We start from the raw sequence: 14,815 nt of genomic DNA, 5'->3' as shown, positions 1-14,815 counted from the left end.
TATTGTCACTACACGATGCAGAAAAATTAGTTCATGCTTTTGTTACCTCTAGGTTGGATTATTGTAATGCCTTACTGTCTGGATGTTCCAGTAGATGCATAAACAAGCTCCAGTTAGTCCAGAATGCAGCAGCGAGAGTCCTTACTAGAACCAGAAGATATGACCACATCACCCCTATCTTATCCACACTGCATTGGCTCCCAATCAAATTTCGTATTGATTATAAAATACTACTATTGACCTATAAAGCACTAAATGGTCTCGCGCCACAGTACCTGAGCGAACTTTTGGTCTTTTATGATCCGTCACGCCTACTCAGATCAAAAGATGCAGGCTATTTGTTGGTACCTCGAATAATGCGGGCTACAGCTGGGGGTAGAGCTTTCTCATACAAAGCCCCACAGTTATGGAACAGCCTTCCACTTAGTGTTCGGGGCTCAGACACAGTCTCAGTGTTTAAGTCTAGGCTGAAAATATATTTGTTTAGTCAAGCCTTTAGTGAATAGTTTTTTCTTAGGTACAGGGGCAGGTCTGGAGGGTTCACAGGCATAGAGTGTTGTGGTGAAATGGGATGTTTGGATGCTGTCGCCCCCCCACTCTCACACGTTCACTCAGGTTTGTCGACGGTGGAGTGGCTGGCTGCGTTATGTCCCAGGGTGCCCTCATGTCTGTGTTAGCTTCTGGCTCTCCCTTTCAGTTATGCTGTCATAGCTAGTCTTGCCGGAGTCCCTGCTTGCACTCTGCATGCAAAGTACATCGTGCTTAACCATTAGAGGACAAAAGCTCACCTAACAATCTCTTCCTTTCTCTCCATCTCTCTCTCTTCCTCACTCTCTGTCGAGCTACACATGCTACTTCTGAGATGCCAGTGATGCCAGTGATCCTGACCCCTTCTGCTCCTCCTCGCTGCCTGACCCATCCTGATGTCCTACTTCTGGTTGGAGTTCTCATCGGTTGAGTTCGCTCGCTGCTGCTGGGGGTGGCCCCATATGGACTGCCTGAAGAACTGTTTGGATTGCTGGGGATGGTGCCACCTGGGGGCTGTGGAGATGGCTTGGGGATCACATATGGGGAGCTGTACTGTAATGGCTTGGGACTGCGATTGCTGTAGTGGCTTTGGGGCTGCAGTTGCCACGAGCAGCTTCGTACTCAGGACTCCATCAGTGGACAGTGGATAGATTTTAACCAGCCGGACCTCTTGCAAATACTGTGATGAATTTATTGGTTGCACAATTGCACTATTTGTCCATATAGTACACAATAGAAGGGATTTATTTATAATTGCACTATCCGTTGCACCCAGATGAGGATGGGTTCCCTTTTGAGCCTGGTTCCTCTCAAGGTTTCTTCCTCATATCATCTCGGGGAGTTTTTCCTTGCCACCGTTGCCACTGGCTTGCTCATTAGGGATAAATTCACAGTGATAAATTTAAATATTTACAATATATTTTTGTGAATCCATTTATTTCTGTAAAGCTGTTTTGTGACAATGTCCATTGTTAAAAGCGCTATACAAATAAAATTGAATTGAATTGAAATTGAATATACAAGGTAGAAATGCTCCAAATTGCACACTCAAGGCAAACAAGGACAACAGACAAAACATATTGTTTTCCTCATGTAAAAGATGCAATCCTTCATAGGTCAGCAAATCAGCGTCACTGTTTTTTTTTTTTTTTTTTTGGGGGGGGGGGGGGGGGGGGGGGGGGGTGAAGGGGTTACAGGTATTATCAAGTTTGCATAAGTTTTAAAGAAACATTAGAGTTAAATAAAACTCTATAGAATCCCTACACATTTAAACCAATCATACTACAGAGTCAAGCAGAACAATGAACACCTCACCATTGCATGTAACCTTTTGACTTGCATTAAACTTCTTCTCTCTATTGCTGGCCACAAAACCCAGATTACACGTGCAATCATATGAGCCAGGGGTGTTTTTGCAGTTAGCATTAGGACCACAGATGGTGTTGTTGTCCAAACACTCATTGATGTCTGCAAAGAAAAGAACAAGAGCAGAGGTTCACTATTAAATTTCTACCAGAAACACTAAAGGAAAACATGCAGGATTGTGTTTAATTGCGTTATGGCAGACTGTATGCTGTTCACAATTTAAAAAAAAAATGTTCTTACATTCATTCCTGTCTATTTGTAAGACTCAGAGGCAAATATGAATGAATTTAGGTTGTATTCAGAATTATTAACAAGCCCAGAGAGACTGAGCAGATCTAATAAAATGCAATCTAATAAAAGAAAAGATTTATCTATTCTCTAAGAACCTCTTTCTTTTATATAAGCTCTATATTTTAAAAGAATTTCTCAATTGACACACCTTGAGAAGATTTAAGATAAAGGAAAACAAATTGTAGTACTTTTACTTTTAAAAAACATTTTTAAAATGCTCTCATTTTTAAAAATGTCCTGAATTCCTGGGATATAAATAAGAGGTTATATTATATAATTTGATTTAAAAAAAATTAATAATTATATTTGTTATAGGCTTATACCACAGCACTGCTGAATTCTTTAATCTGATTGGTCAGAATATGTTAATTAATTTTCTATATTAGTACGGTTCTCGCAGTAGTGCCATCTAATTCAAGACAAACTTTGTTCTGATACATTATTGTTTCTATAGTCACTTATTCAAAGGACTTGTTTTGTCTTATTAACCGAGAGAGAGAGAGAGACAGAGAGAGAGAGAGAGAGAGAGAGAGAGAGAACAAAAGGTACATGTGAGTTAAATCTTTTTCACAGTCTCAATTTAAATGCAGTTGGCTGTGGAGGCATGAATGTGCGGCGAGTATCTACTATGAATACTACTTTGACGAAATAATATTTTCATCAACTTCATAAACTTCTCATTACTAAAACCTTACAGGTATTATCAAGTTTGCACAAGTTTTAAAGAAACATTGGAGTTAAATAAAACTCTGTAGAATCCCTATACATTTAAACTAGTCATACTACAGAGTCAAGCAGAACAATGAACACCTCACCATTGCATGTAACATTTTGTCTTTCTGGTCATAAAACCCGGATTACACATGCAATAATACAAGCCAAAGGTGTTTTTGAATGAATATAAATAAAAAATTACAAAATTGTTATAGTTGGCCAACTGCGATATTAAGAGCAATAAGACATTTCAGGTTGGTAACAGTAACTCCACTTCATCACACCACCTCATTGTTGATTATTTTCCTAACAGCATGTCCCCAGGTTTTTTTTATTCCTTACATGTAGGCTAGTGTAGTGTATACTGATTGAAGATGTGATGTTTAATACATCAGATGCAGCTCTAAGGAGCATCCTGATGAAGGTTTACTACCAGATCACAGTAAATACAATAATACCTTAAAGAATCTATCACCAAAATACACAGAAAATATACAAATGTGTTTCACAAATCCCTGCTAAACTGTCACATTTATTCCTGTCTATTGGTTAGACATGAAAGTGAACTTATTACTGTCATTTCAGATCATAAATCTACACCAGAGTTAAGGAAAATTATGAAATTATTAGAGTCACAATTTTGTTCTATGTACATACATTAATGTCTGAGAGAAAATAATAAAAGCAGAGGTTCAGGTTTATCCTTAGTGCACTGTTAATATAGGAAATACATCAGTGAATATTACAGACATACTGACCTTCACATTCTCCACTTTCATCCAGAGTGAAATTAACAGTCTTTGAATTCGTCTGGTACCCCGTTACACACTGACAGTAGTAGCTACCATTAGTGTTGTAGCAAACTGCATTTTCACCACATATTGGGTTTTCACCATCACACTCGTTGTCATCTGTTTTATAGGATGTAGATCACATATGAAAAACAAACACACTGAGCCTCATTTATCAAGATACTTTTTGTAATGTTGTGTGTAAGTGTTTTTGTAGGCCAAACTGAACTAAAAGTTCCTGTTAATAAAATTTGTCTTTATGTATGGATTTCTTTTGGATTGCTTTCTTTCAAGTGATTAATATGAAACAACTGAGATTCACAACATATTTATTAAATTTGTGTGTAATTGAAATAAATAAGATTTAAAGTACACAGCCTAATCCATAGCCTATATAAAATTCGCAGTAGCTCCTCGCCAGTTATACGATTTGAGAGTTTTACATTAGTGAGCCTCCTTAGACGTAAATTTACACAAAATCAGGAGCTCTCGTGTTTGTGTAAAAATGTTCTGAACTAGCTGTATTTTCATGAATATCACATTTCTAGTGTAAATGCTGCTGCAAATGATTGACGAATAAATGTCTTTGTATCCTGTTTGATAAATGAGGCCCAATCTTTGTATTCTCTATTCTCTGAATATGCTGCTTGGTTCCTTTAAAACATCAAACTGAGTTTATGGTGACAAAAGCCAAAAAAAAAAAAAAAAAAAGATTTTCAAATTTGCAAATTCCATTTGGGCCTGGAGATTAATTATGAGAAAGTATTAGAAGGTTACAGATAACTGAACACATGTGGAAATAGTGTGTAAAAATACTTTTATGTTGCAGGTTTGTTCATACCTACACATTTGCCTTGTAAGACTCCATATCCTTTACCACATGTTATAGCAGGAGTCGCGTTGTTCTGTACGACTAACAGAAAACCTGCAGGAAAAGATTTAGTTCCATTTATAACTCATTACTGTTATCTGTGCTGGCAGCATGTGAGAGTTTAAATCAGAAATCTTCACAGACTTGGATTGAAGAACCCTTAAAGAACCCTAAGAACCTGTTGTGTACCAAATACCAGGGTAGTTTAGTTAAATGTCAAACACCACAGGTTCTACGTATTAAGAAGTACATATGACCAATAATTTAAGTTTGCACCACACACTTAGCCATTTAATATACACTCGTGCTTCTTCAAGGGTTCTTCGGATAATTATGGGTTCACAGCTTTCAAAAAAGGGTTTTACCTGAAACCGTTTATGAAGGGAAAGCACTTTTTTTTTTAGGGTTCTACACTGACCCTTCAAGAGTTACTCCAGAAGGACAATCCAATTTTTTCTTTTTTTTAGTTTTGAAGATTTTTCTTGAAAAGCACAATTAGAACCCCCTTTTTTCAAAAAAAAAAAAAAAAAAAAAAAAGGCTAAAAACCTTTAATTATACAATGACACCACAAATTATACTTTTTATCTGTTTATAGTTACATTTAATGTTGTACGACATCCACGAAACAAGCTAGTTATGGTTAGAGAGTTGGACTTGTAACCCGAAGGTGAACCTGAAGGTTGTGGGTTCGAGTCTCGGGTCCAGCAGGGATTGTAGGTGGGGGGAGTGAATGATCAGCGCTCTCTTCCACCCTCAATACCACGACTGAGGTGAGACCCTTGAGCAAGGCAACGAACCCCCAACTGCTCTCCGGGTGCTGCAGCAAAAAAGGCTGCCCACTGCTCCGGGTGTGTGTTCACGGTGTGTGCACTTGGATGGGTTAAATGCAGAGCACAAATTCCGAGTATGGGTCACCATACTTGGCTCCACTTCACTTCACTTCACTTCACTAGTTCCTGTTATACCACTGTGTGTTGCTTGCATTAGCTTTCACCCAGAATAACTCTTCTTCACACTCCTACAGTTCTTTACCACACAGTGTTGATTTCCTGTTTTTCGTGGGTTTTTTTTTTTTTACATCCTCTTACTACACACCCGCCTGTCAACAGTCTCCACATTAAAGTTGTGACATTTGCATTTGAGTTTCTGTAAAGTCTAGAAAGATGATGAACAGAAACTTTTCTGGAGATTTTTTGACAAGCACAGAGAGAGATTATTATAAATTCTGTCCAGATGTAGATTTTAATGTAGTTTATTAACATTTCAAGCCAGACAAATGTATAAAATCATGCAGATACAGGTAACGAGCTTCAGTTAATGTAATCTCAGTGACTTTAACCGTGACTTTAACCGTCTACAGAAACTGTAGATCTCCTGGGATTTACATGCACACCAGTCTCTAGAGTGTTCCTAATAAAGTGGATGGTGACTGTATTTTGCTTCCTGAATTCTCACCTCGTCAGTTCTATGATAGTTGAAAAGGTTACAATAGATAACAGCATCACCTACAAACACCTCAGTGTTAAACAATACGAACCAACCCCAAAGCTGTGATAAGACAGAAGTAGATGAGACTCACCCAAAAGCAGGAGATACAGGCAGCTCATGGTGTCCTTCTATCTCTCTACTGAGACCCTGCCACTGTTGTAGGAACACTCCGTTTTAGATAAGCAGTGAAAGCCGTCTGAGTCCTGCCCCTCTGGAGGTGGGGTAACTCTACAAGGGTGATGTGATGCTGTGAGTCTCACAGCCATAAAAGTAAAAGCTTTGAAATACGTACAGAAGTCATCCACGATATTATCTATTATAAACTTTTCATCTCTCATAGACGATGAGAGAATTCAGGAAGTGCTCGAAATACACTCACTGTCCACTTTAGTAGGAACACCCTAGAGACTGGTGTGTGTGTGTGCGTGTGTGTGTGCGTGTGTGAGTGTAAATCCCAGGAGAGCAACAACTTCTGTCCGTGTTTAGAAACCATTACTACGGTGTTGATTGTTCCTCTTCGTCTTTGTGCCTGAATGTCTCCTTCGACAGTGTAAGGAAAGAAACACTTGGAGGCATGCTGTTATAGGAAAATAATCAGTGACACGGTGGTGTGATGTTATTGGTAATAACTAAAGAATTTAGTAAACAAGGAAATTAATTATTTTACTATAACAGCATGTCATGAAGAGTTTTATTCCACTGATACAGCAGCAATTTCTCAACAATTACAAGATTTATTTATGAAAGAACAATATGTATGTTTTATCCTTTTATAGTTACAGAAAACTTCACCATACCAACCATTAGACAATTAGATCGTTACTATGGAAATGTTAGACCCTATTAGCACATTATGAGAACATTAATATAAACGTGATTTGCTTTGCAGCCAGACCTAAAGTTCTGATCTGTGTAGTATAGCTTCTGAAGTATTCAACATTTACAGTCTCTTTTTTTTTTTCATTCTGAGTATTTAAACTCTTCAATATTTACAGTTTTAATCACTTTTATAAGAAAGCTCTCAATGCTGAGTAACAGCATAAACTGTACAGGTGTAATGATCAGATGATTTAGATCAATGCATCAGTTTAAAAGGCAATGATTGAAATGAATTGAAACAACAAATCCTAAATCAATTGTTATTGCTCAGAATTAAGTATAAATCATATCAGAGCAGAGTCAGTTGTATCATCCGATATCGAATTGTTGCCTTAAGAATCGAAATCATATGGTATTATGTAGAAGCCTGAGGTTTACACCCCTAATAAATTGTATTGTTATTTATTATTATCATCATGAACCAAAAAATTGTCCACTTTATTATTATTTATTATACATTTTTGGTTGTTAGTAAGATCATTGAAGCCGTACTTAGTGCTTGGATACTATGATGGCTTGGCTTATAAATGTAACACACCATACATTTTTCTAACCATTCACCCTTACATAGATCTTTACACAATGAATGTACAGTAATTAGTATTTTTTTTTTGTTTTGTTTTGTTTTTAAAGCCCAACACACTTGACCTATGACTTACTATTGTGCTTACTGAGAGAGATCAGGGCTAATAAACTACTGTATGGATCAGTTTAGCTCCATGTAGACATACATCTACAGAAATATACAGACTACACTGTTTACATTAGATTTTAAATGGATCATATTAAAGCTTGATCATCATATTAAAACTTTAGTCTGTTATGTTATGTTACTTTTCAGTGATTCTGCTTCTCTTCAGCTCTCGTCTGCGATCTTTAACCCTGATTAAGGAGACGAATTTACCCACATTTAAACACAGCCACTTCCTCCCAAAGCAGAAACCTAAAAACAGATAAAAAGACAGGTAACATAACCAACTGATGAAACGTCAGTGAAACGGTTTCAGTGTGTAGTACTGCAGGAGCAAAATCAAGGCGTTTAATACAGCTATGAGGTTTATTAGCAAAGCACAACGATGAGATTTTCTCTATTAATGCACTGACCCCAGGAGGAGAAAATGGATGAAAATAAACTAAGCCAAATTTTTTATTAAAAATAAGTGCAGGTTTATTTTCCGCATACAGCACATGAATCACACACACAAACACAAGTATATTTCAGGTGTCCTCTTAGTTGGTTTATCTGATTGACTCAAGAGGCCCAGAGTTAAATACGTGTGTCAAGACCGTGATTTTTTCCCCTTGGTTTAATGAAAACTGCAGTTAGATTGAAGTTAGAATTATTTCAGGCACATGGGAAGGCATTTTTAGGTTTGGAGGTGCTGGAATTTTAAGGTGCATACAAGTGATGTGAGCGCTGAATTTTGGTAATTTGATGAGACACTTGAAAAAAATCTGATATTCTCTTTTGCGACATTATGGTTGTAATTTTGACTTGAGATTTTGACTTAGTTGACTTCAATATTGCAAGTCAACCACAATGTCCAGTGTTAAACATGATAGGTTAATGTTGGTCTGAAGAAAAAAAAAAAATAGGGCGTCTGCTAAATACTATTAATATAATGTAAAGGCAAATTACTTTGCAGTTTATATTCTTGTACCTGATTTGTATTATAATGTCTCTCACCTAATGTGAAGAAAGATCTACATGTATGAAAGATGTTATAGAAATTACCACAAATATTTTTTCTCCTTATAAAAATGTTATTAAGCTTGTCAGAAATATAGACTATATGGCCAAAATTTTGTGGACACCTTACCATTACACCCCTATGTGCTTCTTGATTATCCCATTCCAAAACCACGGACATTACTATGGAGTTATTCTTGTCTTTGCTGTTACAATAAGCGCCACTCTTCAGGGAATTGTACATTTTGTTTGTTTGTTTGTTTGTTTGTTTCCTATTTTATTAATCCCACATGGGGTAATTGCATAGGGCATAGGCAGCACATCCCAAACTTCAATTCAAATATACATAAAAACACACACACACACACAAAAGACATTTTTACACAAATTACAACAGTACAACATGCTTCATAGTAAATTCAACCACAAGTAAGATCTAAAAAAAAAAAAATAGTGAAGGACAAATTAAGAACCATTAATACTCGTCAATACACATTACTACAATTCAGGTTACAAATACGAATAGCTTCTGGCACAAAAGTAGACTTATATCGATTGGTCATACACTTAATACTTCTGAGCCGCCTTCCAGAAGGCATTACTTCAAAATGCTTGTGCAATGGATGCGTGTCATCATTCATGATACTCCGAGCTTTCCTTATCACTTGTTGCTCATAAAATTGATTTAGGCTCCGCAGTGGCATACCAATCATTTTTGAACAAGTCTTAACTATGGTCTGGAGGTGATTCTTATTCTTTAGAGAAAGTGATGAAAACCAACATAAAAATGAAAAACTCAAAACGCTCTCAATAAAAGTATTGTAAAATACACTCAGTGTAGGTTTTTGTACACAGAAAGAATTCAATTTCCTTAAAGCAAACATTCTATGATGAACCTTCTTAATAATAACCTGTGTGTTTTGCTGAAACTTTAAAGTCGTATCAAAAACAGTTCCAAGATATTTGGAGTGTGGCTGTGGGGATTTGTGTTCATTCAGCCACAAGAGCATTAGTGAGGTTAGGGTGATGTTGGGCAAGGAAGTGAGGTTAGGGTGATGTTGGGCGAGGAGGTTCCAGTTCATCCTAAAGGTGTTGAGTGGGGTTGAGGTCAGGGTTGTGTGCAGGACACTCGAGCTCTTCCACTCCAGTGTCTTCATGGAGCTCGCTTTGTGCACGGGGGCATTGTCATGCTGGAACAGGTTTGAACAGGTTAGTTCCAGTGAAGGGAAATTGTAATGCTGCAACATACAAAGACATTTTGTACAAATTTGTGTGGTCAACTTTGTGGCAACATTTCCGGAAAGAACCACATGTGGGTGTGATGTGGTCACTACATGTAGTGTTAGTTCCCTTTTTACTGACTGATCAGCATATCTACTAAATCTATTAGATCTAGTTGTAGGGTGATGGATCTGATAAAATGGACATTTGCTGCACCTATTAATCTTCTTTTAGGGTCTGAAAATACATGTAAAGAATACAGAGAAGTAATATTAAATAAAATAAATATCTTGACAATACGTGAATGTATATATAACGTGTAAAAACAACAACAACAACAACAAACATACTAAATATGAGAAAAAAATAGTTTAAAAAATCCGTTAAATTACTTTTACTTTGAAAATGGAAGGTTGTCGTCATGGTAACCACCAGCCGCTAAAAAACACGCTAGCTGGCTAGATAATTTATCGCTTTATCCCAAAACAGCACATATTTTGTGTTTTGTTTTGTTTTGAATTATTATCCAAGGCCACTTCGAGAGACAGTTATGTGCTTGTTACTGGGTGCGACCGGCGTGGGAAAGACTCTGCTCCTAAAACGACTGCAAAATATCCTTACTTAGCTAGCTAGCTAGCTGACTAGCCGGCTAACTAACATTGTTTACATACGAACTATTCAGACCTCGTAGTCTTATTTATATATTTGGGGGTAAAAAAAGAGATAATGTTGAGTATTTTTGGTTAGAAATGACCTCTACCGTTTTGGATAGCGAATATCTATTTGAATTCTCCTCTAGCTAGCTAAAGCTAAATAGGTTTTGTAGCTAGTTATTTGGTTAATTAAGTAACTGAACGTTGTTCTTTCCTTAGCTGGAAGTACAGCTGTGTCAGAGGAGTGAGCCTGCTGATTTAGGAGAGCCTCCCTCTACTCTGCCCACGGTGAGCTGTCTGTTTATGAGAGAAGATTAATATATGCAACAGATGTCCATTTTATCAGATCCACCACCATACAGCATACAGTTATCTGTCAGTCCCTCAATCAAAACACCATATGGTCAAAAGTGTGTGGACACCTGAACATCACACCCAATTGTCTGGAATGTCTTTGTATGCTGTTGCTTTACAATTTCCCTTCACTGGAACTAAGAGGCGCAAACCTGTTCCAGCATAGTAATGCCCCTGTACACAAAGCGAGCTCCATGAAGACATGGTGTGTGAAGGTTGGTGTAGAAGAACTCGAGTGTCCTGCACAGAGCCCTGACCTCAACCCCACTGAACACCTTTGAGATGAACTGGAACACCGACTGAACCCCAGACCTCCTCACCAAAATCAGCGCCTGATCTCACTAACGCTCTTGTAGCTGAATGAACACAAATCCCCACAAACACACTCTAAAATCTAGTGGAAAGACTTCGCAGAAGAGTGGAGGATATTATAATAGCAAACACAGGGAGAATAAATCTGGAATGGGAAGTTCAACAAGCACATATGGGTATGATGGTCAGGGGTACCTATACTTTTGGCTATATAGTGTGTTTCTGGTCAGTAATACAGCTCTCGTGTATGATGAAGCTACGAAGGTGCTCGGAGTGGCAGCGGAGATAGCAGTGTAATGCAGTGTAGCAGGTTTTCAGTGCAGTCACATCCCCTGCGCTGAGAAATGAAGGTTGCTGTAGTGTGATTTAGGACAAGTCCAGAGGAAGCAGGCTTGTGAAATTTTTGTGGTAGTAACAGCCGGATGCGGAAGGTATGAGAACCGCTGGAGGAACTTGTTTGGAAATAGAATTGAAACCGTCCGATCATACACCAGGACATCGTAAAAACACTACTGCAGTACTGTGGTGGTGCTGAAGTTATTAAACACCTCAATGTTGCTGCTCAAAAATCTCAGGACAACAACAGGGCTTTGGTCAGACACTGACGCTGACGAAGGCTAGACAACATTCAGTGATCTTCAGGGAGGTCGGTCTTTAGTCTGGCTGGTGTCATGGTGGATCCGGAGTCAGTCCTGAGAACAGTGTGTGTGAGGCAGGAACACACCCCGGATAAGACGCAAGTCAATCGCAGGGCACCTTGCACACACACACACACACATTCCCATCCACCAGTTCACCTACTGGCATGTTTTTTTTTTTTTTTTGGACGTGGGAGGAAAGTGAAGAACCAGAGGAAACCAAGACAGGTACAGGAAAACATCTGAAGCTCCACGAAGATAAAAATCGAACTGTGGTGCCACCGTGCCGCCCTTTCACTATACACACACACACACACACTACATGGAGAATGTGGTTCAGGAGCTTGCGTAGCAGCATTGTGTACCATAAGTGACATGTTTATTTAGGCAATGAATCTATTTTCATACACTAACTGATGATCATTTTGTTAACAGGCTGTGATTTTATAGCTTCATGCAAAACATTCATATGTGGATTTTTTTTTCTTTCAAATACTTAATTATTAAGAAATTCAGTTTGCAAGATTTGTTCTGACAGCATAAATATTTACTTTACATGTACACTCATCTGAACTGCAAACCTGTGCGCTGAGGTGACTACGGTACTTGCTGCGTCACCTTGCTGTGCAAAGCTAGATGAAAATGAACACACTGCCTAGAAATAGATGAGTGTTAGTGTGTAACTGTACTGTAAAAGCTTGTTATCCAAAAAGATGCACCGTATAGCCGAAGTGGTTGCTTTTTTTTGTTGTTGTTGTTGTTGTTGCTCAGGTGGGCACCAACCTGACCGATCTGACCCTGAGGAAGAGGAGAGTGACTGTGAGAGAGTTAGGAGGCTGCATGGGCCCTATATGGCCCAGCTACTTCAGGGACTGCACATCTGTTATTGTGAGTGTTGTGTATTGTGAAAATGATGCAAATGGTCACACAGAATGGAAATATTTCACGTTACAGCAGGTTCAGCAATATCAGTACATAATTTATTAATACTCCACACTGTAAAAATGACTTTCACATGCTGCACAATTAGATTCTTTTTCCCCACTGAAATATGAATATGCCCTTTTTCATACATTCCAAAATGCTCATGTAAAAATGACACTGTGTTTTCGTCTTCAGTTCATGGTCGACTCTGCCAACATCACACAGATTTCCTCCTCCTGCATCCAGCTGCTGGGCGTTCTCTCGGCCGAGCCGCTCCGGTCCGCCTCTGTGCTCGTGCTGTTCAACAAGAGGTCAGACTCTGCCGTTTTTAATGAGCATTGTGCTTTTCAAGTAAAAAATAATCAGCAACCGTGTTCTCAGTGACAATCTAACTCCTAAAATGTGTCACAGGATTCACTCATTTCATTACTTCCACTTCCTCATTTCCTTTTCTTGCTTCTTAGCTCATAGAAAATAAAATGAGCACAGGAGGAATCAAGAACAAACGTATTTACCATTTTACCGTATTTACTGAAGCCTCACTTTAAAGTGACTCGAGTGGATTTACTTATTGATTAAAACATTATTGCATGTATACATCACACTCTTAAATCTTGATGTTTGAGCGTAAACAATTCTATGACGGATTTCGATCGATTTCCAGGTCACGAGCTGAAAGACCTAGGATGGAGAAATCACGGTGGTATCAGTTAAGAGTTTTAGGAAGCACTCCAGGTGTATTTCAGTGTTACAGCTTGCTTGTTGCAAATGTTTTATTTCTTATTCTCTTTCTAGGGACCTTCCATGCACCATGTCGCTAGAGGAAATGAAGTCACTCTTCAGGATGGATGACATCATTGCCTCCGCTCCTCAATCGATCACAGTTTTAGAGCTCAGTGCTCGCTCTGGAAAGGGCCTTCAGGAAGTGCTCAACTGGCTGGACTCGACTCAACCTGACTGACCTGATAACAGATCGTGGAAGATACTGACACACAGAACTTAACCTTACAGAATGATGCACACATCTGAGTTAGGACTGCACCATGGTCAGAACAGCTTAATGTTTCTCAAGCCGAGTTAAAATGCAGCGGAGGTGATCTAATCCGCTCAACATCATCTGCATTACTTCACACTTTTGTGCCTGATGATGTGATATGACAAGAATAAGTTGAACTTCAGTCTCGCTATGAAGACGCTATGATGATGCTTGGATATGACTCACAGCAAACAGTCAACCGATGCGATATTAAATAGTTTGAGCCAGTATTCCAGGAATTTTCACACTTGCCCTTTTGCACCAAAAAGTAGTGTGATTGAGTGCAAAATGCAGTTTTTAAACACAAATGTGATCCAAGGAGTTCTGGTCCATCTCAAGTGGCCACTTTTTCACTGAAAACATCAGCCAATGTCCAACCATAGTGTAGAGATGTAAATGAATACATTATTCGGAATGAACAGATACAAATAAAAATATATTTAATGCTTTCCAGAAAGATCCATAGGGCATCGGGTTGAGATGAGACTAGAGGTGTGTATTGAGACTGAGATCTCACAGGATGCAGTAACAAAAAAAGCCTAATAATAATAATAATAATAATAATAATAATAATTGCATTAGTGGGAAGTGTTTACTTTAAATGTAGGAATGAGCAAGCAGTCAGATATGAAGCTTGCGGGACAAAGAAAGACCGCTACTGTGTGATGCATTCACATATTCATCAGTAACTGCCTGGTCAGGGCTGCAGTGGTTTAAATGAGGCTACTAATTTGTGTATATTTTGCTAAATTAAATAAAATAAAATGCTAATAAAATTTAATCAATTAGAAAATATCACAAGCTGATGCAAACAAAAGCAGTTATTGTGTCAGTGGGATTAAAACACAGTTCTCTGCATCTCTAGTTGAGACCAGTTATGCATTGGCGTGATGTAGCTGAGGTTGAGAAACTGTCAGAGCCAGAATTCACACACACCGTGCTGACACTGCTGTCATTTCTTCATATTTCATTCAAATAATAAATCTGGTTTAGGCCACAAGCACTTCTGGTTTAAATCCGAATACAGATATCTGAAGCACTAAACAAATACAGATGCAG

The 14,815-nt window shown here is 38.3% G+C and overlaps 2 protein-coding genes across 6 annotated transcripts in view; one reads left to right on the top strand and one right to left on the bottom strand.

Annotated features, from left to right (window-relative positions):
• LOC113546170 (adhesion G protein-coupled receptor E1) overlaps window positions 1-6,437 on the bottom strand; it is a 43,767-nt gene extending 37,330 nt beyond the window's left edge. The window contains exons 1-4 of one of the 3 annotated variants that reach the window (XM_053228453.1): window positions 6,141-6,432; window positions 4,531-4,614; window positions 3,657-3,809; window positions 1,843-1,995 (exon numbers count right to left, since the gene is read on the bottom strand). In XM_053228453.1, coding sequence (XP_053084428.1) covers window positions 1,843-1,995; window positions 3,657-3,809; window positions 4,531-4,614; window positions 6,141-6,168 — 418 coding nt within the window. In that variant the 5' untranslated portion in view covers window positions 6,169-6,432. Of the gene's footprint in view, window positions 1-1,842; window positions 1,996-3,656; window positions 3,810-4,530; window positions 4,615-6,140 lie in introns of all 3 variants that reach the window. The other 2 variants (XM_053228452.1, XM_053228454.1) reach the window with 2 other exon arrangements.
• A 3,321-nt stretch (window positions 6,438-9,758) lies between these two features.
• On the top strand, window positions 9,759-14,756 carry arl16 (ADP-ribosylation factor-like 16). 3 transcript variants are annotated; one of them, XM_053228422.1, is made up of 5 exons: window positions 9,759-9,827; window positions 10,712-10,780; window positions 12,568-12,684; window positions 12,916-13,031; window positions 13,516-14,756. In XM_053228422.1, the coding sequence occupies exons 1-5, from the start codon at window positions 9,774-9,776 to the stop codon at window positions 13,679-13,681; spliced, it is 522 nt and encodes a 173-aa protein (XP_053084397.1). In that variant the 5' UTR covers window positions 9,759-9,773; the 3' UTR covers window positions 13,682-14,756. The 3 variants fall into 3 exon arrangements, with proteins under 3 accessions (XP_053084397.1, XP_026801740.3, XP_053084398.1); XM_026945939.3 differs by having other exon boundaries at window positions 9,809-9,827; window positions 10,712-12,024; XM_053228423.1 differs by lacking the exon at window positions 9,759-9,827 and adding an exon at window positions 10,230-10,451 and having other exon boundaries at window positions 10,723-10,780.
• Window positions 14,757-14,815: the final 59 nt, after the last annotated feature.

Source organism: Pangasianodon hypophthalmus, chromosome 23, assembly GCF_027358585.1.
Source record: "Pangasianodon hypophthalmus isolate fPanHyp1 chromosome 23, fPanHyp1.pri, whole genome shotgun sequence".
Lineage (NCBI taxonomy): Eukaryota > Metazoa > Chordata > Actinopteri > Siluriformes > Pangasiidae > Pangasianodon > Pangasianodon hypophthalmus.
The sequence above is the reverse complement of the archived record's forward strand: the minus strand, read 5'-3'. Positions and strand labels throughout refer to the sequence as shown.